The sequence below is a fragment of the Balearica regulorum genome, chromosome 8 (genome assembly GCF_011004875.1).
Source record: "Balearica regulorum gibbericeps isolate bBalReg1 chromosome 8, bBalReg1.pri, whole genome shotgun sequence".
In the NCBI taxonomy this organism is placed as follows: Eukaryota; Metazoa; Chordata; class Aves; order Gruiformes; family Gruidae; genus Balearica; species Balearica regulorum.
The window spans coordinates 26,636,290-26,663,084 of record NC_046191.1 but is presented as its reverse complement, the minus strand read 5'-3'; the positions used below and the strand labels follow the sequence as shown (position 1 = coordinate 26,663,084).

Sequence of the window (26,795 nt, the reverse complement as noted above, 5' to 3'; positions counted from 1 at the left end):
TTAGCTGTAGTTTAACTTCCTTAGTTTACAGTGAATGAAGGCCAATTTACTCCTGCATTAGAAAATTCATATGGGAATTTAATGCATTTAAATTAATATGCTTTGACTTCTCACCTTTACTTGAATCTTTATAAACCTTTAGATCGTTGGTTAAGGTCATTAAGTTTGGGAGCAGCTTCCCTGGACTGTCGTATGTGTTTCCTGCTTCTCTTGTTGCTGAGGTCCCATTTCTTAGTGCTGTGGGCATCTTACTACTAGCTCACATAGGATTGCAGATTTGATCTGAATCAGAGCCACAAATAAAATGAAACTGTTGCTCTTCAGTCCCATTACTAATGGCTAGATTATACAGAACTATGGTGGTATTTATTAACTGGCCTGTAAAGACTGCGCAGTGCAAGATCTTCTGGATTTGTAAATTCAATACCTTTTGAAAATTTTCATAATGCAGTTGTTCTGTGCATATTAAAAAAAAAAGTTACAGAGGTCTTTCTAACTTCTGGTTTTATTTTGGTTGGCAAACCCAAGGGGAGTTGGTTTTGCTTTCAGTTTTACATAGTGTGTTTGGGGGTCTTTGAGGTGAAAAGGGAATAGGAAATTAAATTGCTGTGAATGTTTAGTAGAGTGACTGTTTATTTTAGAGCATAGTCACTCCTGTCACAGTTTACTTCAATTGTCATTACACAAGGAAAAACACTCATTTCCAGTACTTAAACTGATCAATTGTAGCCTACCACTTAAAATTCATCCTCTCGTTTACTTACATAAGCTGCTTAGGGCGGTATATTTTCCTCTTACAATTTCTTCGGTGCTTGCCCTGCATACATATTTCCCCAGGAGTGTGGTTTTGCATTTTTTTTCTCTGTTTAATAGAAGGAGATGTAATATGTGACACTTACCAAAGTGTCTCAGTTTTAAAAGTTTAGAATAGTGGACAGTAATTACAAAGTATTTCTACTGAGTTGTTTTGATATTTTTCATTTAATGTAGTTAGCAGCAGCACAGTAAATTTTTTGATAATTTCTACTTCCATACTGCATATATATGGAGGATGGTATGGTTTCAGATTAAAACATTGCTATAGTTGAATCTGTATAGGTGAATTTCTGTGTTCTATCCTTACATTTTTCAGTAAATGGGGAAATTCAGGTAACATTTCTGTGAACTGGTGGATAAATTTTATCAACTGTTTAGCGAGGGAGTATTGGTATTTACAGGTCCTAGTCAAGATTTATTCGTACCTATTGAATTTTTTTAAATTTGTATTGGTACATTGGCAAACCACTGAAACAAGTCAATTTGATTTGGTCTAATATCTGATGCCACTGTTAAGCAAAGAGTTGATCTGCGATATATGACCAATTCTCTAATGACATCTAAAGGACTGAAGCTTATTAGTAAGCTTTGAAAATGTTGTATAGAAAATTCTGAAACTGTAGTTTGGTATTTATCAGAACCAGACAGGTTTGTGTCATCTTCTGAATAAGGTCTTAAAAAAGCAACATTTAGGGAGTTAATGTCCACTTCTTTAAAACAAGACCAGTTAGAAATTTCTGAGCAAGAATGATTCATCATTAGCATGTTCTTGAGGTGTTTGGGTGGGGAGGGAGACTGTTACGGGGTTTGTTTGGGAAAAATACATCTTGCTGAGGTTCACTTCTGGTGGGCTACCACATATCTTTTTGATAACTTGAGAAGAAGTTTAGCTGTAAAGAGGTGGAGTTGTCAAAGGGAAGTAGGACAGCAAGAAAAAAAAGCTTTATTGACCATTACAAAATTAATTCCACTTTTGTTGACTTCCCAAATGCTAGGGACAAACTATGAACATGGATTCTTGTGTCTGTATTGGTCACTGAAACCAATGAAATATCAATTTATTTTTTTTTATAGTTGGCCATGGTGGGAGGCAGTCTTTTTTTTTTTTTTTTTCCTATGGCAACGCATCTCATTGTGATCGTTTTTCACTTCAAGTAACTGGCAAAGCCAGTGTAAAATATGTTCAGCAAATATGTAAAGCTATTTTTGCCCAAGAGTCCTTAAGTGTCACAGAAAAAAAATTGAAATTATCCAGCACCTTGCACTATATACCTGGATATGATAAACAGTGTGAAGGCCAGCTACTCAGCCTTCTGGCATGGTTGAATCAGTCCATCCTTTCAGAGCATAAGCACTGTCCAACTTTGCAATTTATCTTTACACTGGATCATAGTTGTATATGCTGAAATGACTGTACCAGTGAATATTTTCTTTTCAGCACTTTAAACTAATGCAAAAGTACTTTACTATATCCTAGCCAGAAGATGATAGCCTGTACTGCTTTCTGCAGTTCACTTGTAGGTGTGTGGTCAGAAAAAATGAAAAGGCACTTAATGCTTATGGTGATCAGTTTTGTCATGAACTTTCTAGGATTCATCTGTTCTATGAGTAAATCAAGGTATTCTGAATCCAAGTATTATATTAGTAACTCAGGTGCTAATACTCCCAAGTCTAAGAGAATGTTGTGATAAGAAATAGGGAGAAAAAAACTCCTTTATTCCACATAAAATTTCTTACAATGAGAAGTTTTTAATGCAAGATTCAAAGATGTTTTTCTCTTACAGAACTGGAAGAGGTAAAGTATTAATATTTGACTGGTTCTCATAAGGAGTCTTACATGCAACAAAATTAGTGTTTCTCAAAAAGACTCGATTTATGGAATATGTGCAGATGTTAGAGAAAGTGTGTGTTCATGTGTGTAAGGTTTTTTGATGAATAGGAGGAGGGGTAGGGAAGAAATGTAATTGTGTACTTTAGCTTTTCCATTCCGCTCTGCTAGCATGAAATTTGGACAATAAATCATTTGAACTGTTTAACTTCTAGTAGAAAATGAGGAGATGGTGGAAAGGAAAAAAAAAAATTAAAATGGTTGGGGGACTGAGACAGTGCATCTGTTAGTGAATATGGCAGTGTTATATTTTACTTGGGCTTAAGGCCCCCAAATTATTGGCAGAAGGCTGTAATTTCTTTATTAACTTCAATGAAAGTTGGATATCTGAAGTTATTTGCAGCATCCATTTCTCAACTGAATTTTGATTAGAAAGTCATACCTTTGCTGGATGTAGCAAGCAAACTTGCCTACTTCTTTTAAAAGGGATACTTCACAGCTGGATGGTATGAAGTAGTTACTATGGCTTTTAAATCTGAATAAATTTTTGTAAAGTAAAAGAATTGTAATTATCTGTCAGTCTTCCTTTTTTTTTTTCCTTTTCGCTATTTTGAGAATTCAGGAAAAAAACTTCCTTTTAAAATAATGTGGTTTCCTCCTAAAATAGGTAACTTCTATCATCTCACCGAATTTCAGATGGTTTATCTGCTGCATCAACTTTTAAAAATCATTTCAGATTTGAAACACAGAATTTTTTTGTGACATTAATAGGGGCGTTGTTGAAAATACTTACATTTATATAGAAACAATGTGGTTTCTGTGGGTTATTGGAGTTTGGTTTTGTGTTTTGGTTTTTGGTGGGGTGTTTTTTTTTCCCTTTGGCATGCTTCAGTGTGCTTACAGCATAAGCTTTGTAATTTGCTTTTAGAGGAACAGATGTGATAGTTGTCCCCTCAGGTATGTATATGATATTTGCTTTTATTTTAGAGTCTTAAGTAATGTTAAGAGTACCTCTGAATTATAATCATGTTTCTTTAAATTACTGGGACATCAAAATGTTACCCTTTTCTACATTAAAAAACAATCCATAAAATACAATACTTTAAATTATTCAAGGACGATACAATGGGAAATTGGTTATTCTCTTGATTCAGAAGGCTGGATAATTGAGTTGAATTTTTATGTCTGCAAAAATCGATGCCTAGGTGGACTTTGGAGGAATGCCTATAAAAAGACTGGCATTTGCATTAAGTGGCAGTACTAAATTTTTGACTGAGTCACAGATGGTGTTTTCCAGTGTTTCATTTTTGTTTTATCATCTTGCATCAACCTATATGTTATGGCACAACAGGTTTAAATTATGACATAGTTGTGGGGGTTTTTTAATACTAAATTCACGCTTCTTTTGGAAGTGATGACAGTGACACAGACATCCTGAATGAAACTTAGAATCTCTCTCTTATTCTCAAAATATTTCTTAGACCTCAGCTTGTTTAAATGCAGGATATGTTAAATATTTAGTAAAGGCAATGAGCAAGGTTTTTGTTTTCCTTAGTGACTTGTTTGGTATTTTATTAACAAAGGATTTCTTGTGGCAGTTGGTTTTTCTTGTTTTAAACTTTGAGTTTACTGAGATGTGGGAACACTTGGCCTTTCCACAAGAAAAGATGGGATTGTAGTTTTTCAAGAGTGGAGGGATGTAGTGTTTTTGTGATGGCATGGATGTATTTAATTTTTAATTTAGTAACAAAACTGTAAAGAGTCTTAAGGGGGAAAGAACTAGGAATGTTTAACTTCTTGAGGACTTTTTTATGTTGGAAAGATTAATCTCTTGCATACTTGCAAGCATGACTATTTCCTCTAGTCTGATTTTTGTTATCTTGGGAAAATTTAAACCTTTAAGGATTTCACATTGTTCTCAGTTTCTTCATCTTTTTCAATTGAATTAATTGCAAGAGAATATCAAAGCTGGTATCCTTAAAATGTTAGCATGAGAAATGCGTTTCACACACTTTTCTAATGAGGTAAAGAGAAAGAGACTTCTCCATTATGCCCACACTGAGCATCTGGGAGATCAGTGAGTAGTTCACCAAATACTCATATTAAACAGTTGAAATGTCAATTAATATTAGATAAAGTTAAATAGGCTAAAAGGAAATGGATGCACTTGTTCTCAGAGGCATACTTGGCTATTCTTCAGTACACTTTGACCTCCAGTGAGGTAAAGCAGCTTGCAGTGTTTTCTTATTTTAACAAGGGTATATTTGTTACAAACTGATAAAGATTATTGAAAAACACTGGTCTCCTCCTCCTCTCAGGCAAATGATACCTGGAAGACAGCAGCAGCAATTCAATTCACTCTTTAGAAAGCATGTTTTTCTCTTCATCCTTCCCAGGCGAATGAAAGCCCTTTGAGAAAAATCCCGTCAAAGATTTTAGCAGTCTTGACTTCTCCACCCTGTACACCAACTGTGCACAACTTAAGCATTCACATGGAAACCTTTGAGAGTACATAAAGCTTTGAGCCATGAGTACTCCTTGTGCTAGAGAGACTTTGGTTTTTTGAGAGTAGTAATTCAAGGTTACTGTCTCGGTCAGAACATTTTGACCACAAGTATAGTCTTGAGAAAAGCAAAGGGAATGGTTCTTACCCTGTGGTTTGAGTTCTACAGCAGTTGGCTCATGAACCAAAATGCATCATTACTATCATCCAGTTAGTGTTATCATGAAAACTGTCAGATTTAAATGCTTAAGAGAGCTCTTGTAACTGTTGCCATGGTAATATCAGAACGACAACGTGGTAGTTTTCATCCATATCCCATGTTCAGCTAAATTCCTTTGCAGTCATTTAACTGTGAAAGGAAGATACCATATTGTACCAGGCTAGATTTCTTTTGAGTTAACCAGGGACAAATGAAGACTGGAATTCACTCTTTCTTTGAAAATGAAATGTAAATCTGAGATACAAGTGATCTAGTTTTCTTTGCTTTTGGTTCGACTGTGCGCTGACAGTCCTATATATAAAATACTCTCTGTGGAGTTACTGACCTGCTATGCATGCCGTCGTGTCATGTCTGTAATTGCTTTGGGTCAGGCCATAATAAAAAGCTTGCAGTGCAATCACAAACTAAACATTTTGTTAGAAGAATGGATTTACCACGTAGATTCTTATTTTCTCCGGAAGGGGAGAAATGCAAACACTTATCACTGGAAATTCAGATCCTCTCATTTGGCCTCGCTTTTAATGCTTTCCCTTATTGCTGAGCCTGCCCTATATTTTTTTAACCTGTGTGGTTAAACTGTGGTCAGACACTGCATTTTTAGTTTCACTCTTCTGTGTTCTGACATTCAAGAGCTTTTTTAACTAACTTGCTATAAGAAGTTGTTCTCCCCCAGCCTCCTGCCCAGAAAGCCTTTGACTTCACTCTCGCCGTGGAGCAAACACAGTGTTCTTTCCTTTCTGACCTACATTTTCACAGTGGAGCATTGCATAGCTGGCGGTGCAGCTTCCCTGCTTCCCTCCTTCCCCCCGTACTCCCCAGCAAATGCCAAGTCTATTAGGTGTGATCTGCAAACTGAAATTTTTGTGGTCAGTCAGGGCGAGACTGCTTGCTGTTTTAGGAGAACAATCTGAAATGAAGATTATGCTCACAAAACTTGATAGGTGCAGTTATCAGAGAGTAATTAAGTAATTGTCCAATATTTTTTTGTGTTATTTGACAGCATAAAATAGAGATTGAGAAATGGGGTTTAAAATTGCAAAAAAATGTGTAAACAACTACTGATGCTTTTGCAAATCAGTTACAAGCCTGTTCTTGCTAATAGCACAAATGTAAGCAGTAGTAGCTTCAACATTAGCATCTTCCCTCTCCCTTTCATCTCCTCCTAGAAAGTTTTCACACATTGCAATGAGCATTCAAGAGGTAAGATTTTCTTGCACTGTGGGATTATGTAGGTATTTTAGATTGAAGTATGATTGTGGGTTGTGTTAACGTATCATGAAAATTAGAGGGGAAGGGGGGGGCACTCTAAAGTAATGGCTTCTATATGCTTCCCTCCTCTCTAGTGCCTGATTTAGCATGGATTTTGAGGCAGTTAATGCATGTCTTAACATGATAATATATTCTGAAAATATTTTATAAGTATGGACTGACACATTTTATATTACTGCCTTGCAAAGGAAAACAAATTTTAAATTATTATTCTAGTAAGGTTAACCTGAAAGCCAGTGTCTCATCTCTTCTAGATCACTGCCATCCTATAATTTTAAATTTATAGGACATAAAAATAATTTATAATGTGTAAGTGAAGATCTTAATGGACACTGAATTTCTCCTCAAACCAACCACTGTGGCTTGGAAGTACCTTTACCTGGAATTTTTTTGAGACTAGAACAGATTGCGAACTTTACCCATGAAAAATCTGTCAATGGCTGGGATAGGATCAATTTCATTATACCAAAACCTGTAGCTGTGCATTTTCCATGCTCAAATCTATTGATGTGTGATCTGCAAACAACCCACATCGATGATTTAATTAAAGATGTGAAAGGAACAGTTCTGTTGACGAATAACAAATTTTTTGTGGGACTTCATTTTGGTCATCTAGTATCAATGCGTAAATCTTTTATTTAGCTGAAAGCTAAATAAATAGGGAAAATTTATGGAATTCCAATTTCTAATTTTTGTTACCATGCTTCACTCTTCTAAGATTTTTTTTCTTTGCCATCGTGATGGTACTGATGACATTGCATTTTTTCCTATAATAAGTTTTGAGTCACTTGACTTTTTGTATTTGTTTTCAACCTGAAACAGACACACAGAGAAGTAAACGCATTTAAAGCAAATATTATACAAACTTCTATACCTCAATGACTAAACTAGTTAAATCCTTTTTTTACTGCATTGCAGACGTTAGACTTTTAGATACAAGCTTGTATCTTATTGCTAATGAATTTTTTTTTGTCTTGCTTTATGGGGAAAGGAAGTGAGAGAATTTGTTGAAGATTTTAATGATATAAATAATTATTGCACTATTTTTAACATGAACTGTTTTTATATTCTAGTAAAGTGAGCAAGTAGTTTAAACACAAGCTAGAAAACAGTAAAAACATTCAGAGGATGGAATGTAGATCTTTCATTCCACAATTGCATATTTCATCATACAAGCTGTCCCTCCTATTTCTGAAAGCTTTGTAATGAACTGTGCAAGAAAACAGTACTTGGATACAAACAATATAAGTAGCTTTTGGCTGTCTTCATAACGATTCAAATATATTTATAGAGTAGTTTCAACTTATACCCAAACATTAATACAAATTTTTAGAAATTATGTTGGACCCTTAAAAGGGCATTAAAAATGGCTTTTTATTTAGCTTCTTATACTTGTCACTAGTATCTTAACTAGCAAGAAGTTTGATGTACTGACCTCGTAGGCATTGTACTGTAATTCTGCCAAGCTTGGGCAGATCGGCGTCATGCATGAGCTCCAAAGTGAAGTACCCGAGAGGTTGTTTGGCTGCCAAACTTTACGATTCAAGTGCCAAACTATTTAAGGTTTAGTTATTAATCTCTTGGACTATACCCACAAGCCAGTAACAGCATTTTGCACTAGCCAGAGTTGGTAAAATCTGAATATATGACAGTCCAGCTTGAAAGTGCTGAAGGCAGGGAACAGCGTTGAAGTCCTCTCCAAGAGGATGGACTGTGTTCTTGGCCAGTTTTGCTCTGGGACAGGCCACTTATGGGATTGTACATCTTCCAGAACCGAATATCCTTGAGTAGTAGCTGGCTTTCAACACTCACTCTTGTTGTCTAAAACTTGAACTGTTGTGTAAAGCTTGCATGTAGTTAACTTAAGCCAGGTGGATTTCAGCTGGAGTATTTATTAACTGTGGCCTGCATTACCTGGAAGGAAGCAGGCAGATTGAGTGTGAAGAAAACTACAAATGGGTGTTGAAAGAACACTCACAAAGACTTTTTCAAATGCAGCTGGAATCTCTGTTACATGAATGCCAATAGTCACCACCAAAACTAAGTGGATGCACTTTCAATCTAGTTGGAGAACTTTCTTCTGCAGAGAGTTTTTACACACATTTACTTTCCCCAGAAACAGTCATTTCTATGACTTGAGGTATTTTGGAAATACACAAATGTATAATTATCATACCTGAAATACAGCAGATCACAAAATTTAGTGGAGGATCGCCCAAAAAATGATGAGTAGCAAATTTGCATACCCATCTTTAATAAGAGTTCCTAGAATTTCTGAAGAGGGCTAGTCCAGTGCAATAGATTCTGCTCATGTGTCTGAGTTCCTGTATACAGACAGCCTTAGGGCTGCTGAGAGTACTCACTAAGATGACTTGTGTTTTCATCACAAATTAAAAAACCTGCTGTGTTTTCTGTATTGTGCATAGTATGAAAACTAGGCTTTTGTATGAAAACAGTATGAGAACTAGGGAACACTAGAAAAGTCAGGTAGTGCTAAAGCTAGAAACTTACTTCTTCCTGAGCAGCTTTTCCATAGAAAGTGAAGTCCGAGGACCATAAATATAATAAATTTTATTAAATAATAAAAGTACATCAAATATTTGTATCTTATCCAATTAAAAAGTCCCAGTCAAACAGAAAACTAATCTCAGTTACATCATTTGCTGCTAAATCAGAGGTGGGTATTGCTTACCCTGGCACTGTGACAAACAGTAATAACCTGAATCTGATAAAACTCTGCTGTAACTCTGTTGGAAAATAAGCTTTAAAAGTTCTGTTCTTAGAAAACTGGAAACCTGTAAATAGATTTAACCTACTTCTCACAATTTATTTTCAGTGGTACATGTTGTGGCTTTAACTTTTAAAATTGCTTAGATTTTGTTTTCGCCCATATTGCTATTTGGAACTCTCAATCTTGTTATGACCTAGTCTTCCCCACCTATGAAGTAAGCTGAGTGGCTTAATTTTCTCTAGCAGACCTGTTTTTCTCCAGACTGATCCTTTATTTTTGGTAGGCAGAAAAGACTTGGTTGGTTTTCTCCCTCTTTCCATCAAACAAGACATTTTTGAGATTACGATGCAAGACTTGAAGTTCCATTTTTGCATTTTTGATCAGCCTGAAAGCTGCCTTGAAGTTATGTAAGGAAATTAATAGCCGATTCAATGAATTTGCATGAAGATGCCAAGATGAATGTTACTTGGCACCAGATTTGAGGAGGTCCCCCTATGACTTCTGAGAATTAAGTAACTTTTAGTCAACTCTTTGAGGAGAATCTAGTTGAATCTGCGGTTGAGTCTAGAATGCCGCTTGCATTGCCAAAGGTGATGTACAGAGTGGCAGTTTTCTGGATTATGATTTCATTTATCCCTCTTTCCTAACCAAAATAAGCAACCTTCCCAAAACTGGACCGACTTCAAGGGAGTACTTTCTCAGTGGTTTAGAGTTAATTGGTAATCGTAAATGTGGCATTGCTAAATGTATTGTACATTAAAGTAGTGTATAATTATTTCATTGTGGTGTTTGAAGGTAAAACTAATCTGCTCTTCGTGCATTTCCTTAGTTTTTCATTTTATAGCAATTCTAGATAACAACAAATCATTACATTGAAGAGAGCTAGAGCTATGAATGCATTTTTAAAATAAAGTTTTAGTGTGGAAAATATGCTCAATTATATTTTATTGGCACATAAATCAGCAATTGTACCACCAAAGTGTGCATGCTTATTATTGCACATTAACACAAAAAATCCTTATATACTGTCTTTTTTTTTTCTCAAATTTGCTGGGAAAACCTTTTGGTTATAGGTTCATCATATTAGTGTTATCAAGAACTATACTTTTTTAACTTAAAAAAATAATTTTCAGACTCCACTATGTGATGGGGATCAACTAAAGGCTGTCCCATTAAGCTCATCCATTTTCACTGTACATGCTTTCAGCAGTATTTACAAATTGCACATGGAGTACATGGGACGGAGGGAGTGTTGTCCTTCTAGTGCAGTTTACGATGGCGATACCTGCCTGCTTTTTCTTTCGCTGCATTGGCACAGGCATTGTGCTTATTTTGTTGTAAGTGGTTCCAGTATTTGATCAGTTCACTAGGTTGGAACTGATGGGAGGTAATTAGGTGGCTATATTTACAGCTGGAGTAAGAAACTCGCCAGTGATTGAAGACAAACTCATTGGGTGGAGGCATAGGGTCAATTCGCAGCTTGGCAAGACAGATCCCCACATATACATCCTCTAAATGTAAACGTCTGATGCTTAAGGAGACTTTGAAGATTTTTTCTGCTAAGTCTCCAGAAAAAACATAACCAGTTCCAGAGCAGAATACAGGATAACGTTCACTCGGATACAAATCAGGTGGCATATACCACTTGCTATCCTTGTTCCTATTCGGTGCATAACCTCTCATTAAATAACCTGTAAAATATTTGTGCCTTGGAGGAAGTTCTGGTTTCAGAAGCTTGTGTATTAAATATTCAGTATTGACAAACATATCACTGTCAGTTTTCATAACATATGGAACATGTGGACAGTAAGATGCAACCCAGTTCATTCCCATCAGAGTTTTAATGGTCAAATTATAGTAGGTGTCTAAATATTCTTGTTGAATGATGTCATGGTACTGTCTGCTTTCCTGTAGTATGGTGCGCTGGAGGTGTCCGTTTATCTTGATGCTTAACCCCAGCAAAAAAATTCGAACAATTTGGATGCCAGGTGTCAAGCTTTCGTTCCCCCAAGTTTGTCGAATAGCTTGCCTGGCTTCCACCTGGCCTGGCTCTGCAGCTATGAGCAGTATTAGAAAAGGGGCCTTCTCCTGGCACTTCTCAGGCTCGTTGATGACGTATTTGAAATGATACAAAGTTGGATGCCCAGTACCTTTCTCGTTGTAAATACTTCCATTGGCACTGAGGGTATTTTCCAAACCAGTTACTCCTTGCGGTGACAGATCCGTGTTGTTGGAGTTGGTGACTGTTTGAGGCCTGAGCGTCTGAGGTACGGCGTCTTTCCACACATTCCTTAGAGAGCTGTGGTTCGTCTCGCTTTTTGTAGATCTAAATCCTCGTATAGTGTAAGCCATGGGATTTTCTTTGAATCCAGCCCTGCCTGGCAGCCAGTCGTGATGATTAAAGAACAGAAACATAGCAAAAAGAAATACGAGAGAGATCAGGCCAATGAGATGGGTGCGGAACAGAGACCTCTTGGTATTCCAGGTCATCTTTGCAAAGCAGCAGTGTCGTCTTCTCCACTGAAGCATGTTGTAAGAATCCAATGACGGGATATGAGACAATGGCCAAGCAAAATGCTTTTCCGATCGTTTTTGAATCCACTGCTATTCTTTGGTATTCATTTTCTTTTGTTCATATTGAGTAATTGTCTGCAAATGGCTCACTCTGCAAAGATTTTAAAGAAAGAAAACGAGAAATCTTTAATTTTACACACTTGTAATACAAAAGGTTACAAGAGAACCTAGATATAAACATAAAATTGAGTTCCTTTTTTTTAAAAAAAAAAGCACGTGTTAATATAAACAAGGTTTGATTTACGCTAAAAGCCAACCTTGTTTTGTGATTAAAAGTGACTTGATTTGTTAGCTTTTAGAAATGCTTTTTTTTTTCCCCCTTGGTAAAAGTTTTAACAAACATCCTGGGTACCAAAGATAAAAAGAGAAAAAAAAAAAAAGACATTGATCACATTAGTAGAAAAAGTGTGAAGTAGCCCTAAATAGCTTCATGTATACTAACTGTGAAATCCTTCTACAGTGTTTGAGAAGGACTGAATGAAAAGGCCTTGATACCAGATGGAAGGTTTATTGGCATTAATTAAAATTGATTTGACATGCAGAGGCTAGTACAGCTCACAGTTTAAAAACCCTTTTTGTAAAATGGTCATGTATTGGTGGTGGGACAGACGGCGCAAGGTTGATTATGGCAGAGTTGTGTTAGTCACAGTACACTGCTTGGCGTGTGTCCACCGGCCCCGGCTGTGTTCCGAAAAGTCAATGAGAAGATGCACCTGTCAAAATTAATTTTCAGGGTTCAGTAACCTCACTGCACAGCCCTCAGATGGTAACGCGGGGTAACGTTTTCAGTCGCCTTTCAGGCACCTTTAACCTTCTACTCCACGCTGAAGGAAAATATTGAATGGAACACTTGGCCGTTGTGCCAGGCTCATACGCAGCTGATGTAAAATTAAGCTGTTGATTTTTTAGGAGGTAGAGATCTTAGGTAAACTTCTGTATTAACTGGAAGTAAAATTGCACAGCACTAAATTTCTGGCAAACTATCTGATGGACGTGATTTTGGGTTTTTTTCTCTATAAATTTATATGTAGCTACTATACTGCTGGTATCATGCAGAAATTTCAGGTATTGTTACCAGCAGCTGTAACTGCAGGAAAAAGTGCCAAAGTAGCCTGTGCTTCATTTTCTCTTAAATTTTTTTCATATTCAAGAGCAGAGTCAATATGGCAGCTTCATGATGCTGCATATTAAAAGCTGATCACATCATCTCGTAAATGAGCCTTTCACTGCACAGTAGCAATTCGTTTGTGATTTTTCAATTTGCTCTAATTTATTTCTGGGCCCTAGGGTTTTGTATAGGAAAAAGGATGACAGTTGAACAAGAGTCCATAGAAAATGCTATTTCTAATATAAATGTGTACTTTATTAATTACTTCACTATCTTCTAAAACCAACATTTGAATTAATTTCTGCATTTAAGAACTAAGTGGCATGTTATATGGGAAATTATAGGATTTTACATAAGGAAATCATTTAAGATGAGATGGCAGAATAATATGTCATTAAATTGTGTGTGTATGACAACATTCAATCTGCCTGATTCATGTAAGGGAAAATTGGTATTTCAAAAGGGTAGGGAGAGACGTATAACTGAACTTTATTTTAATTACTGTATGTCAGTTTATATATAAACAAAATACCGTGTATGGAGAAGATGCCTCATTGACAGTATTTGGAAGCAAGGGGGAAAGCAGTATTGCGCCCAGTCGGAACTGTGTCTCTTGCTAACCTCCACTAGGAGGAGCAAGTAAGTGGGGATTTTAACTGGTTTGTGACAAGGTAAGCGTATCTAAAAGGTGACACTGCTCCCCAATTCTCTTTCTGAAATAGTAAAATATTTGCCTAGTGATCTATTAAGCTCTTCCCTTCGTTGTGCTGTTACACAGCACTCAGGAATTTTGTTCTCAAGCTCATGGAAAGTATTTCTGATTTTTTTTTTTTTTTAAACTGCTTGGGACTGATGCCACTTACTGGAGACTGAGCTGTCTTTCTAAAAATTATTTTTCCAGTCCACAGCTGCCAAACATGTGTGTCTAAAGTATGTAGCTTGAGAATGAACCTGAAACTCCCCAGTACTCTTTTTATGCTGCTTTAGCTCAGACACTTTCCTTACGTGAAAGAAAATAAGCCCCAAATGTAGAAGACTTATGACTATCTGACCACTTGCACCTGCTTTTGCATGCTTAGAAAATAAAAGCCTTCCCTCAAAAACCAATATTTTTTAGTTTCTCTGCAGTGTGCAGTGTGTTCTAAATGAACACTCAGCTATTTGGGAAGAATATCTCTGCATAAGCAAACATAAATGTCGCTACAAAGGGCACCCTAGATCTCAGGGAAATTAATTGTTTGATGCCAGTTTGGAGGGCAGCAGTGGGAATATTTAATTAATTATCATTCCATTGCATGTGCACACAGTTTAGGAAGAAAGTGAAAACCAGAACTTCACGAATGTGGAGTAGCAGCTAGAATTTGGATTAATTTTGTCACACTGAATTGTTTCACTTCTAAGACTGCAGTCATTAGATGCAAATACTTCAGCATCTACACTGCACTACTAATACGTGTTTAATTTTTAATTGAGGTAGTATTTTGTTGTGCACCTACTTTCATATGGCAATAGGCAAAGCGAGAATCTTTAATTATGTAAATGTTTGTGTAAACTGAAAACTGTTTTCAGGTGCTGTCTTTTCATGACACACTGAGAAAGTGTCCCAGAAAAAGCAGTTGTAATGGCTGAAACCCCTTTTTTTGGCTGCATGCTCACATTGTGCACATAAAAATGAGTTTTACAGTGAGGGACGAATCATAAGGAATTTAAAGAAAGTATTTTCTCACTTACATATTTCCTTGATTTTTCAAGGTGGGAGTTCCCTAGAAAATCTTCAATCTCTGCCCTTTAAAAAGGCATTGTTTGGGTAGGAGAAGGACCCATACCTATTTCTCAGCTTCATAAAACCATTGACTGAAAAAACCAAATAACTTTGTGTGTCATTTTCTTTGTAATTCAGGTGTAAAACACTTCAAAATATACAGTGGGTATTAAGCATTTGAAATACAGCAATAGCAATAATTCCTTTAAGAATTGAAATACTACATGCTAGGTGCATTGTTTAATGTAAGCAGCTGTCAATATATATTAAAACCACCATCAAATAATATCATAAAATTATTATTTTTCTCTCATTTTTTAATTAGGGTTAGAGCGTCACTGCTTTTGCTCAAATATTTAAAATTTTGTTTTACAGAAGGCTCCTGAACAGGCACCAACCATTGGCTGTAGGTAAAAAACCCAAAGTACAGCAAAAGGTCTCTATACAATTACCTTGTCCTCTGAAAGTGTGTTGTTGCATGTAGCTCTGCATTTTGACGATATGATTTATAATAGTTCTACTTCATTTTTGGCACTTGACTGCAGTCACTGATGCGTTATCAAATGCCAAATATATAAACTCTGAATGCCTCTTGAATTTTTATTTGTGGTCTGTGCTCTGCTGATGTTTCGGTTCCTTGTACTTTCAGTCCTGCTCTATAATTACAGCTTTGCAAATTGAAGCATTCGACTTCCTGTTCACATGTCCTGGATTTTCATATTTTGATTAGCTGTGTGGGCAAACTCTTTAATTAGAGGGAAGAGTTCAAAAGGCAGCATGAGTCGGTATTCTAATAAACAGCAGCAGTGGTTGCATATTAGGCCTCACATAATGTGCCTGAGTTCACTTACAAACTGCATTAATCTTTTGCACAAAACAGTAGTCGAGATGAGGTTTGTGCAGGTTTTTAAATGTCACATAGGAACGTCACACCGCTAGCGAGGCATGCTTCTCTAGGGGTATTGCCTCAGGGTAGAATTTTTTGTTTTCAAAGTTCCGGAAAGTGACTTTACCTTCAAAATGTCTTAAAAGTGATTTGAAACCAGTGACTGTTGTATGCTGCATCCTTAGGTATGTGAACTCTTTCCAGCTGCAGTTGTTTTATTGCACGTTTATATTGCCATTAAATGATTTACTATAGCTTATAGATTCTGCAGATAAGCACTTTCTGTGGTGTATTAAATTGCTATAGATTTAGGTCTTAAATTTGTATTGCAAATATTCATCTTGTTTGTTTGCTGTTCGTGATGAAGTATTTAAATTTCAACAATAAATAGAAATGAATGGCAATTAGATGGAATGTCATCTTACAATCAAAGTTAAACAGTCAGTGTTTTCATATTAAACAGAAATTGTAATGATGGCATGAGATAAGTTACGTGCTCACCATTTTGAGTGTATAGTGTTTGACGGTTTCCTTTTGGGATGTCGGGGAGCCTGATGTTACTTGTACAACGTGGTGCCTGATTGCACTGCTGATGATATAAATCCTGTACAATCTTTTGCACACTCCTGCTTTATGCTTGGCTGATACTAGCCTGCTGACATTTTGCTTGTGTTTCGGGGGGAAACAGCAAGTGTAAAAAGGTCTGAAGGTACTTCTAAGGTAATGTAATTTGACTGCGTGGTCTGTTTTGATGGTTCAGTGCTCTCAGTGTGTCACAGCATGGCAATTTTGCCAGTGCTTTAAGATTACTTCAGATAAGGATTAATTCTGACCTAGTTTGAGAGGATTTCTAACTGTTTTTTCTGTATTTGGAGGGGTTTGAGTTTTTAATTTCTCAGTTAAAAGCAATCATTACAGTAGCAACATTTATCCCTTTAATCCCTCCTCTCTAGCCACAGCAACCTTGTGCAGACCGAAAGCAATGCATTTAGTAAGTGTAAGGTAGTGACATTGTGCCGTGGGAGAGGAAAACCTGCTAGAATTCTTCCTCTCTGTTCAGAGACATGTTATCTCAGGGCTCTGCAAATTAGGACCCATCATTATCTGTAATGGCTGAAAAGGTAACAGACAATCGAATGAATATCACACACAAGGATTTGACATACCTTCCTTGGTCAGGCCATTTATGGTGCGAGGATTATACCCACAGAAAATAGTTTTGGCACGCCATCGGTTCAGCAAAAAAGATGCTATCGAACATGCGCACATCCCCCAACAGTCTGCTTCCTGCGATTGCTTTTCACGGTATCCAATCTGTCCATCTGTCTGCTCGTTGCTGTGTTACCTTCCTTGCTCATAAGTAGTGTCCTTGTCTTGGGGCTTTTTGTTCATCCTTCAAACAAAAGGGCAGTAGTTCTCGTTTCTGCTCTGATTGGGGCTGTCTGGCGTTCACGGCCGATGTATTGGAGCTTTTACATCTGGTGTTTCCCTTGTCGGACAATGCAGTGCTGTGTTCGCTTCTCCTCAGTATCCATATTTCTAATGGTTATGTTAGCAGGGAGTGCTAGCGTGTAGTGGTTCAGTTGCCTTCAGTAATAGGATTTCCCTCTACTCCTTCCTTCATTGTTGCTAGGCAGTAATAGAAATGGTTTTGAGCTGTTTTAACCGAGGATTCTGGTCTATAAAATCCATTCCGTAGTTCTTCAGCTGCTGCACAGGCAGGCAGCAGTTTAAATGTGGGCTTTGACAGATGCTGTCTTCTGACAGAGCAGAATTTAACGTCATTGCTTGGCTGAATCCCACGTGATTGTTTGCATTCATTTTGACTAAATCCAAAGGCAGCCAGAAAGCTTTACAGGCTCTTGCTCCTATTTGATAAATGATACATACTCAGTTCAAGCACAATGATAGGTGAATAGTATAAAAATTGTATGATTATTAAATGAATGATTGAGGGTTTTTTCAAATTGTTTTCACTTTTCCTTGACACTGTAACTTATGATTCTCTAGGGGAATTTTAATGCTAGATGTTCTATTCCCGTATTCCAAAAGCTGTTCTGCAGTGCAAAGGAATTATAAGCATTTAAATACCGAAGCTTGATTTAACCCGTTTGGCTCCCTTCGAGTATAAATCTTTCGTGCCTTCATGCCAAAGAAAAAATGTTTTTCTTTGCTCATGCTTCCTTTACACATACTTACTCTATAAAAGCTGCTTTTTGTAATCTTAGGTTAGTCAATTAAGCCAGACGACACTAATGTAGAAGCACATGCTGTTAAGCTGCCTTTCTGCTGTTAATGGCTTTCTTCCTCGGTAAAGGTCGGAGTCTGGTATTGCAGAATCGGGGGCACTTGATTTCATTTATTGATGGATCTAAAATGTCTTTTGTCTGTTACAGACATAGTTATACTATAGAATTTGCTTTTCTAGTCCTAATGAAACTTGCGTTCCTTTCACTTCTGCCCTTTCAATGTCTGACCCTTCTATGCTGAAGCATCTTAACTATATTTTCTATATGTTATAAATAAAATACCACAATAGATAGCTCAGAAAACAGAAGGCTACCAGCATACTTACCCAAGTATGTGTTAGTCACTGTGTTTGACCACTTGATCTTGAAAAGCTAATGACTAGCTCTTTAGACTGGTTTGGTTTGGGGTTTTTTTCTTAGCCAAAGGATAAAGAAAATATAATTGCTCTATCATATAGTATCTCTCATTAGCAGGATTGGGAGTAGGTATGTCCTTTACTGGTGAATAAGGCTTCCCCAGGCTGTCAGTGTGGTTTACTATTCTAGATGCATAGTCTGATAATTTACTAGAAACATAATCAGATTTATATCCTCCTAACTAAATCACCTATGTACACTAACTTTCTCTATTAATTTAGGCTTGTTTTTAATGTATGCATTTCCTATCCTAATGACAGTTTTCCATAAATCCTGTTGTCCTATTTGAGGACATTTTAGGAGCATGAGAATATTCCCTAAATATTAATTATAAATATAACATGTATATCAGTGAAGATTTGGATCTCCTCCACTCTAAAACAATTTTGTATTGAAAAAATGTATGGGGGTGGGTGGGGTGGTGGAGCGAGAGGAGAGACCTGTGTCCAGCACCACTTAACCGTTCCGGGACGGTTATGAATAATTGAGAATCAGTGCTTGGGAACATTGCATGTGTGCTCAGTCTACTGAATTTTCCACTTAAACACACAAACCTTTCTTGTCCTTACCCTATCTAATATACAGAACTTTATATAATCTCTTGCCGTATGTGTAGAAATATATGACACATTTTGGCTAGGAGTATTGTCAATTTGCTGCATTCTGGGCTACAAGTAAGAGATCAAGTGAGAGATTCATGTAGCTAATTTTCCAGCGTTGATTTCCATAGAAGTAAGTAAAGTTTTTTTGAATACCAGCATTGTAAGTCTGCCTCAGATTTTTGAATTTTCGGATGAGACACATAACATTGTATTCAGGAAGCAAGTCTAAATCTCAACAGAATGATTATTAAAATGCCTAGTGTTTCCACTTTATTTACTACTGGTTCATTATACCGCGAGTGTATCTCTGAAGGTTTGTGAGTTATATGTAGTATTGTCTACATTGAGGGGGGCAGAGCTGTATTTATTTTTCTGTAAATGCTCATTAATAAATATTACAGGTACAGAAATCCCAAGGCCGTTTTTTTGAAATAGAATCTGTTTTAAAGTCATTCTAGAAGGGAACAGACACCAGCTTTGGCTTTTAATTATATGACTTTTAATTAATTATACGTTTATATGCATAGCTTGTAAAGTTCAGGCAGAGCTGTTGCCTGTTGATACGCGTAAAATTTGTCATCTTGCCATGTGAACAAGCTGAATACTGAATTCCTAAATATTACGGAACAATTTCTTTTGTTCACTCATTCTTTTCTTGTAAAGGATAAGCAGGTCTTTGCTTATCTTGCAGAAAAGTAAGGAAAAGCTTTGATTTTTCTACTACTTTTTATCCAGGTGTGACTACTGCAGCTGTAGAGAGTCAATGTTTCAGGAAGAAATTCCTTTTCTTTTATAACGCTTTCTTCTTTACTACTTTTATACAATACTGTATGTTTCTGGGTGTTTCAGGAGGGCAGAGCATGCTTTGTATTGGAAATATGACCTGAAGGTTTGAGTAATCTTGCTGGGCTGCAGATTGGAATGAGCTTTATTTCGGCTAAATCTCACCGTGAAGGGTCAGTGGACTGCTTGTTCCTGATCCAAGGAGTAGTATGTTCTGTAAAGTTACTATGGTTACATCTTAAATTAGAAGCCGTAATGTTAGTGTCTGAAATGCTGCCATCTATTAAGACTAAGAAGGAGTTACTCTGATGTGAAGACGTGCAGCGTGTGTGTAAGGAACAGTATAGAGTTCCCGTGGTCAGTGAAAGTTTTGACTCATTGAGTGAGTTCTGCAAAGCTAGAAGCAGATGCAAGGAGTTAGAAGAGATGTTTACTTAGAATAACCTGTACGCGTGACAACTGTGAACCATGCAAAATGTACTTACGCAAAGCAAGGGTGTGTAGATTGGGAATATTTTCTTGAAAAAACTTTAAAAACTTCCTACATGTTATTTTTAGAGGGTATCAGCTGAATCTTGTCTGACTGGTTTTAAAATAAATCAGACCCTGAGGTTGAGCCATTAAATAAAGTTCTGCCTTGGCAACATTAATAGAAGTTTCTCAAATCACTTTAGAGTGGTTGCGATAGTCAGGTGTGTACTGCTTGGTAATTTTATGCCTGGTGGCCACAAGTCCCATGGAATTTAAACTAAATACGTACATGATAGCTGACATGTCGACTGAATGTTCCCATATGGACCATGCTTTCTGGATACTCTGTGAATACTTTGCAAAGTTTATTCCATTTTATCATAGTAAAATCTAGTATTATTTCAGCTGTAATGTGTAGAAAACCTTTCAAGTGACTGTTCACAATGATTAATGGCAACGTGTTCAAGGTTGATTATTTTTGCTTTCAAACATTATTTTTTCCTTCTAGAAATGTGTTAATACAGAATGTCCTAAATGCTTACTTTTAATTTTGTGTCTTAAGAATTGTTACGTATATGGCCAGTGGCCATTCTTCTCTTTGCTTCAAAAAGAATACTTCTCCAATAAGTCATTTAGAGTGGAGAGGACAGGGTTGTATATTTGTAATTTGCTTGGCTGCGTTGTAATCCCAACACTTTTCTTAACAATCACAAGCATGTTTGTAACTGAATGAAAAATAGCAATCTAGAAATGACCACAAGTGTCAGTATTGCCTGCCTTATTTTCCTTAGCAGATTTTCACCATTGCTGTTAGTTGTGAAACCCAGCTTACGCTTGCTACACTTTTTTGGTAAATGGTCAAGATTTTACACTCCATTCTCATCACACCCAAGCCATTAACTTAGTGATTTCATTAATCTTTGAATGTCTTAAATTTAAAACAGAAATGCAGCAATATAGATCAATCCAAAATGGTGAGAGAACTAGAAATGTTTTCCAGTTATTCTGAAATGCGTGTGTGTTTGCTAATGAGTAGTTGATAATTGGTCTATCACTGAGTAAGGAATGTAAGCGCATCCCTTAACTTTGCAAAGTTGTGAGAGAAAGACCAAGTAATATTTTTCAGGTCAGGAGGGTGCTGCTTACTCTGCCTTAGGAACCATTTCAAGGGGATGTTTCATTATTCTAAAGCTTATAGTTTTTTAAGTAAACTGGCATTCTAGGTATCCAACTGGAATTCAATCTATTCTCCTATCACAGCCTCCTGTGAAGAACACAGGTTTGGAGTGCTTCAAAATTCACTTGAATAGCCAAAATACAAAATAGTTTCAGTATACTTGATTTCTGTTCTGGTTTTGTGTGTTACGCAGATCTTGCGTATTGGACTACTGTCGAGACATGTTTCTGTCCTCAATAATATGTTGTTTGCTTTATCACATCTTCTTTCTTTTCTGTATTCCAATTTTTGCAATGGTTTCCCCCAGGCTTTGCATCCAATTATTGCTGATCTCAAGTGCTAAATGCAGATTATTTTTTTTTCTGGGGAATGGACAACATAATTTCATTTGTATTGTGCAGTATTTTGGTTGCATGGTTCTCTCCTGATGAACTGACAATCCAGTGCTAGCAGTAATATTTTCTGCTTGTCACAAGTGTTCCTTTTGCATTCTGAGAAGAGCAGGGACTTTATGAAGCTTTGATTCAGCACAGCAGGGGAGAGAAGGCCAACTAGCAGAAGTACCAAATGTTCACAGGCAGTTTAAAGAACCAATGTGGAAAATACACTTCTGTTTTTCCCCCTTACCTTCTGACTTCTTTCATTCCAGTTGCCTGTATATACGATCGAGTTACCCCTAACACCCAGCCTCACACCCCCAATGTGACAATTGAATGCTTACAGAAAGTGAGACTTTGAGGAAATACTGATACTACATATCAAATCTCTTAAAGCAGGAAGATGGCATCCTGTGGGAGTTAATAGACCACCAGCTCTTACGCCAGAGGAGAAAAATGCATTATTCCAGCTGTTACCGCCTGTCCAGCCCCTTCTGTCTGCCTGATTCCTTCCTGCAACAGGCACAGAAAGAACCTATTCCCTTAGGCTGTCTTCAGGCTCTTGAGGCATCCAGCACTTCCCTCCCAGTGATGGGAAGAATCTTGGCCCGTGGGGTTCATTACCAGGATGCAGACCTCCTGCCCAGCACTCTTCCTTGGACTGCTGGATGAGATACACAGAGTTTATTTTTCTTATTTTTTTTTTCCTTTTGATGTGAGACTGATTAAGAGATTAGCAGCTCCAACTGTTCATCTGCTCGCTACGTTTTTTCCCTGTGTACATGATATGTACATAAATATGGCGGTATTTTATCAGCCTCAAAAACTCCTGGTTCTGAAGTTGAAATTGGTGACGCGGATGTTTAGTTAATGTTAAATAATGTGAAATTGAAGAACTGGACTTTCAGAGCTGTCAGAATTTCATGTGTCTTGGGGTTGAGACCTGTATTGACTCTCGATTGTCACATTTCCTCAGTAGCTTTAGCACATTAATTCCTACAGCTCCATCTTGTAGGTATCCTCATTTACAGCTAATTCTGTAGGACATGCGGGGTTTACAGCAGAAATAACAAAGGTTTAGCAAGTGTCTGAAATGCCTGAAGCCATTTCTTCAAGCACAGATGCTTAAACTAGGAAAAACCACAAAATCTGTGGAAGAACCCTTTCTCCAGTGATCCAAGAGGTTCTATCGTTGTAAGAAATTTAAGCAATATTTGTTCATATCCAACAGAAAACCTGAATTATTAAACAGAGAATTAGTCCCCATTTAAGAGCAGTTCCCTGCTGCCCTGTCTGTGACATGTTCGGGGAACTAAAATTACTCCAAACACCCTGCACACCACCTGGTGTGGTAGATCTGCTTCAGGCTGGCTAGCCAGTTTCACGTATCCCTTTTTTTTCCTGATGTTGTTCCATGTTAATGATGCCCTCAACCTGAAGTAGTTTCCAGTCAGTGTATATTAATGAAAAGCTGATTTTAATATGTGCTGAGTTTTATCATGTAGAATGCTTAATATCATTGAACTGATTTCCAGTTATTTCAAAGTTAATTCTGTTTTGTGGCAAAAATCCGTCAGCAATAAGTGGTCATTTGTATATGCTTCTGGTGAACAAGAAATTAAGTTACAATACAAAATAACTTTGCATACTCCTAGTTGCCACTCTGTCCTGCGGACTTTCTCTTTCCACTTTTGAAATTCACATTGAACTTAAATGATAACATCCCTTTAGTAACTTCCAAGGAAAAGGAAGCTATGCTTGGAAATCATGCTTTTTGTCTGAATAGCTGTGTTCATAATTCCTTCTGTAATCAGTGTAAGATTCCGGAGGATTTTTTTCACATGAATTAGGAATGTAAACTCAGTCACCAGGACTCAAATACATGATTTAGAGGAAATCCTTAGGATTTGTTTGTATTATGATAATTGATAGAGAATATTGGTTCAGAACTGGAGAGTTTTTGTTCTTTTCTGCTCATTATATTTCAAACTTAAATTCCAGGTTTTTTATTTTCTGTAATTTAGTGGCTTCTAACAGAAGAAGAAATCAAACAGCTCTCTTGCATCTTGTTCATCTCAAGACATAATATATATTAAGAATCATTCACGTACGCTGTAGGGAGGTGTGTGTTTCACAGAAAAAAATACTGGATATATTTAATATAATAATACTGAATTCAGGCCTAAAGTTAAATATTATACTTTTATGTAATATAGTGATAGATATTCTTGTAGCTCTTAATCAACATCTGCAAAGCTTTCTATCACTGATCCGTTTTACTAAAGTAGAGTAAATTTATAGAGAGCATCTGTCACCTAAAAAAACCTCAAAAACCAACCTCTTAAAACCACACAAAAACCTGTCATCCTCTTAAAAACCCCACAGATCTCATGACCTTGGATGATGGGTTACATATTGCAGATCTTTTAAGTCTTCTCCTCTCAAGGATTTACGTAGCTAAACGTTTAGACTTCTACAAATGCTGTTTCTGTAATTTTTTGTTAATGCACGTTTGTGCTTCACTCAGTGCAAGTATTATGATTTACATTGCAGAAGGAAAGAAACAACTTTTGGGATGCCAACCCTGACCTTTTTTTTTTTTTTTTCTCTCCTTGCACCTTTGGATCTCCTCCTTACTGATTTCCTTGGAGTTACTTATTTGCCAAATATAAAAAGCCCTGTAATTCTGTTAATATCAGTAAGAAGCATAATAATGCAAAAAAGACAAGTCGTTTTCTGCTTCTATTGCAAGCAAAGCAATAAAATAGAATAAAAATTCCTTCTTAATTTAATGAGGTCTGGATACAGTACAAAAAGGGAATCCCTTTTTTTTTGAGAATCTAGGTCACCTCATATGGAGAAGATTTCTTTGCTGTGAAAAAAATCTGTTTGTCTTTTTTTTTTTCCCCTGCCCCCCCTTTTTTTTTCTCTCTCCTTTTTTTTTTTTTTAACAGTTGTGGAAGTATGCACCAGTATCTGTACTTTTTTGCTGAGTTTGCCTAATGACAAGAAGAGGGGTTTTGTTACGTGTAATGAAATGTCACCTACTGAGGTGCACTGAGGAAGGAGATAGGTCAGTAATGCGGAAAACACTGGATGCAGCGGGGAAAGTTAGAGCAGGTCGCTTGAATCTCTGTACTTCTCTTGCTGGCACGTTGGTTGGGACCAATGCCAGATTAAAATTGGATCTGTGTGTTCACATGATAATGCACACAAGCTAATAAGCCCTGTGGAATGTGGCCCATTAGGGAATAGATGCATCAGCCTGCTCTGAATGGTCTGGTGGAGTCGGTTCAGGTCCCGTGTGGCCGGAGCTAATAAGCTCTGATGACTCTGGGTAGAATTGCTTGCTTGTTCTTGAAACAATGCTGCGGCATACATGAGATGCTTGCAAGATTTATAAATAGTAGCTCCATGCTGTGTGGCAGTGCTGTTTCTGAAGCCCTGCTGGCCTGGGAAGTAATCTAGCTGTGTTTCTACGAAGCCGCCCTGAGCTCATGAAATCACGAAATCCAAGGCACCTCTGTCATCTCGAATGGAAAATGTGCTGCCTAGAATATCTGCTCTCAGTTGATTGAGATCTGATGGCAATAATGAGTTGGGTTTTTTTTAGAACAGCTTTTATGCTGGTAGTGCCTTCAGATGTTTTTCTTCAAACTAGGCACCAGTCAGTGACAAAAATGTCTGTCTGAGAAGATAAAGGGTTTTGCTCTTCCTTCAAAATAAGCATACATTCGTTTTCCCAAGAATATGACAATGCAGAAGCTGCAAAATAAGGAAGAAATATGTAGTCTGGCATTAGCTCTTGAATACTTGGTTTTTCTTATGTTTTCAAGGTGTCTTTTTAGACAAACAGGAATAAACAGAAAAGTGTGAGGTTTCTGTACTTATTACCAGCCTGTTGAGCTACACGTAAAATTACTACGTTGCACTTCCTCAAAAGGTGATGCTGCTGTTCTGTTTGTTGTTTTTCTCATAAAATAGAGCACCACCAGAGTAAGGCAAGGAAGTTACTGCTTGAGTCTTTATGAAATTGAACCTGTTTGTGAGCGGTGAAACCCTCGTAAGCACGTACAGAGAGTTCCAGAGTGTCCTAACAGAGGAATCTTGTTACACTTTGGGGTTTTTTTTCTCATCAAAATCATTCTTGGCATTGGAAGCCTAACTTTTTTCCCAAAACATTGTCTGCTCTTAGTGGCTTACTCATTTTTATTTCCTGCCACTAAAGTGCTCAGTTTTCCAGTGAGGGGACCTTCCCAGATTGCTGCGGGAAAAAATAATCTTATTTATTTTTTATCACTGACAGTAGACTTTTCAAAGGTGAAACAACTATTTGAAGTAATAGGACAGATGTGAGGGCTGAAGGAGAGCTGAAGAGGTCTTGCTGCTTAAGGCAGATTTCCTTCAGATAAACTGTGAAATCTGCAGGATCATTATAGATGACTGATATTTGCTAACACGTGAGTAGCAGAAATAATAGTTGCAGTGAACCTCACCTGTGTCTGTGCTGACTTTATTCACAGTGGGAAGTTCTTAAAGATGAATTTGTGTGTGTGTTTATACATACACATGGGGGGGATGTAGAGAGAGATTGAGAGAGGCAGCCATTAGAAAACTTTTAAAATCTGTTTTAAAATATGCTTCTAAGTCTGCTTATTTAGTCAGGGGGTTATTTTTTCTGCAGTGATGGATGAAGCCTGTATACAAGCCATAGCATAACGAGCAGATCCTGAAATTTGTAGAAGTTTTGTTCAGCCCTTATCCTGTCTTCATCTTTGAATAGAACAGCCCCAGACAGTATGAATGAGACCTTGCCAGTTGACCTTCAGTTAAGAGGAATGCATTTGTGCACTGCCGCAAGTACAGCTGTGCCGTAGCCATTGCAAAGAACAGTCAGATTATAAACCAGATCTCCTAATGCATAGATAGAAGCTTGGAGATAGTCTATCTAGTGTATGGATTGTGTATAAAATGAAAAAATAAAAGTTGAATGCTGTCTTCTTAGTGCTTTGAGAAGGGCTT

The 26,795-nt window shown here is 37.1% G+C and overlaps 2 protein-coding genes across 2 annotated transcripts in view; one reads left to right on the top strand and one right to left on the bottom strand.

The window, feature by feature from the left end:
* The window catches only part of CDC73 (cell division cycle 73), a 107,440-nt gene that overhangs the window by 49,777 nt on the left and 30,868 nt on the right, over positions 1–26,795 (top strand). The gene's annotated exons all lie outside the window — the stretch shown is intronic.
* Positions 9,188–17,467, bottom strand: LOC104636130 (beta-1,3-galactosyltransferase 2). The gene is made up of 2 exons (XM_075760175.1): positions 16,864–17,467; positions 9,188–12,032 (listed from the first exon to the last, which is right to left on the bottom strand). Exon 2 carries the CDS (start codon positions 11,894–11,896, stop codon positions 10,628–10,630), a length of 1,269 nt encoding a protein of 422 aa, XP_075616290.1. The 5' UTR covers positions 11,897–12,032; positions 16,864–17,467; the 3' UTR covers positions 9,188–10,627.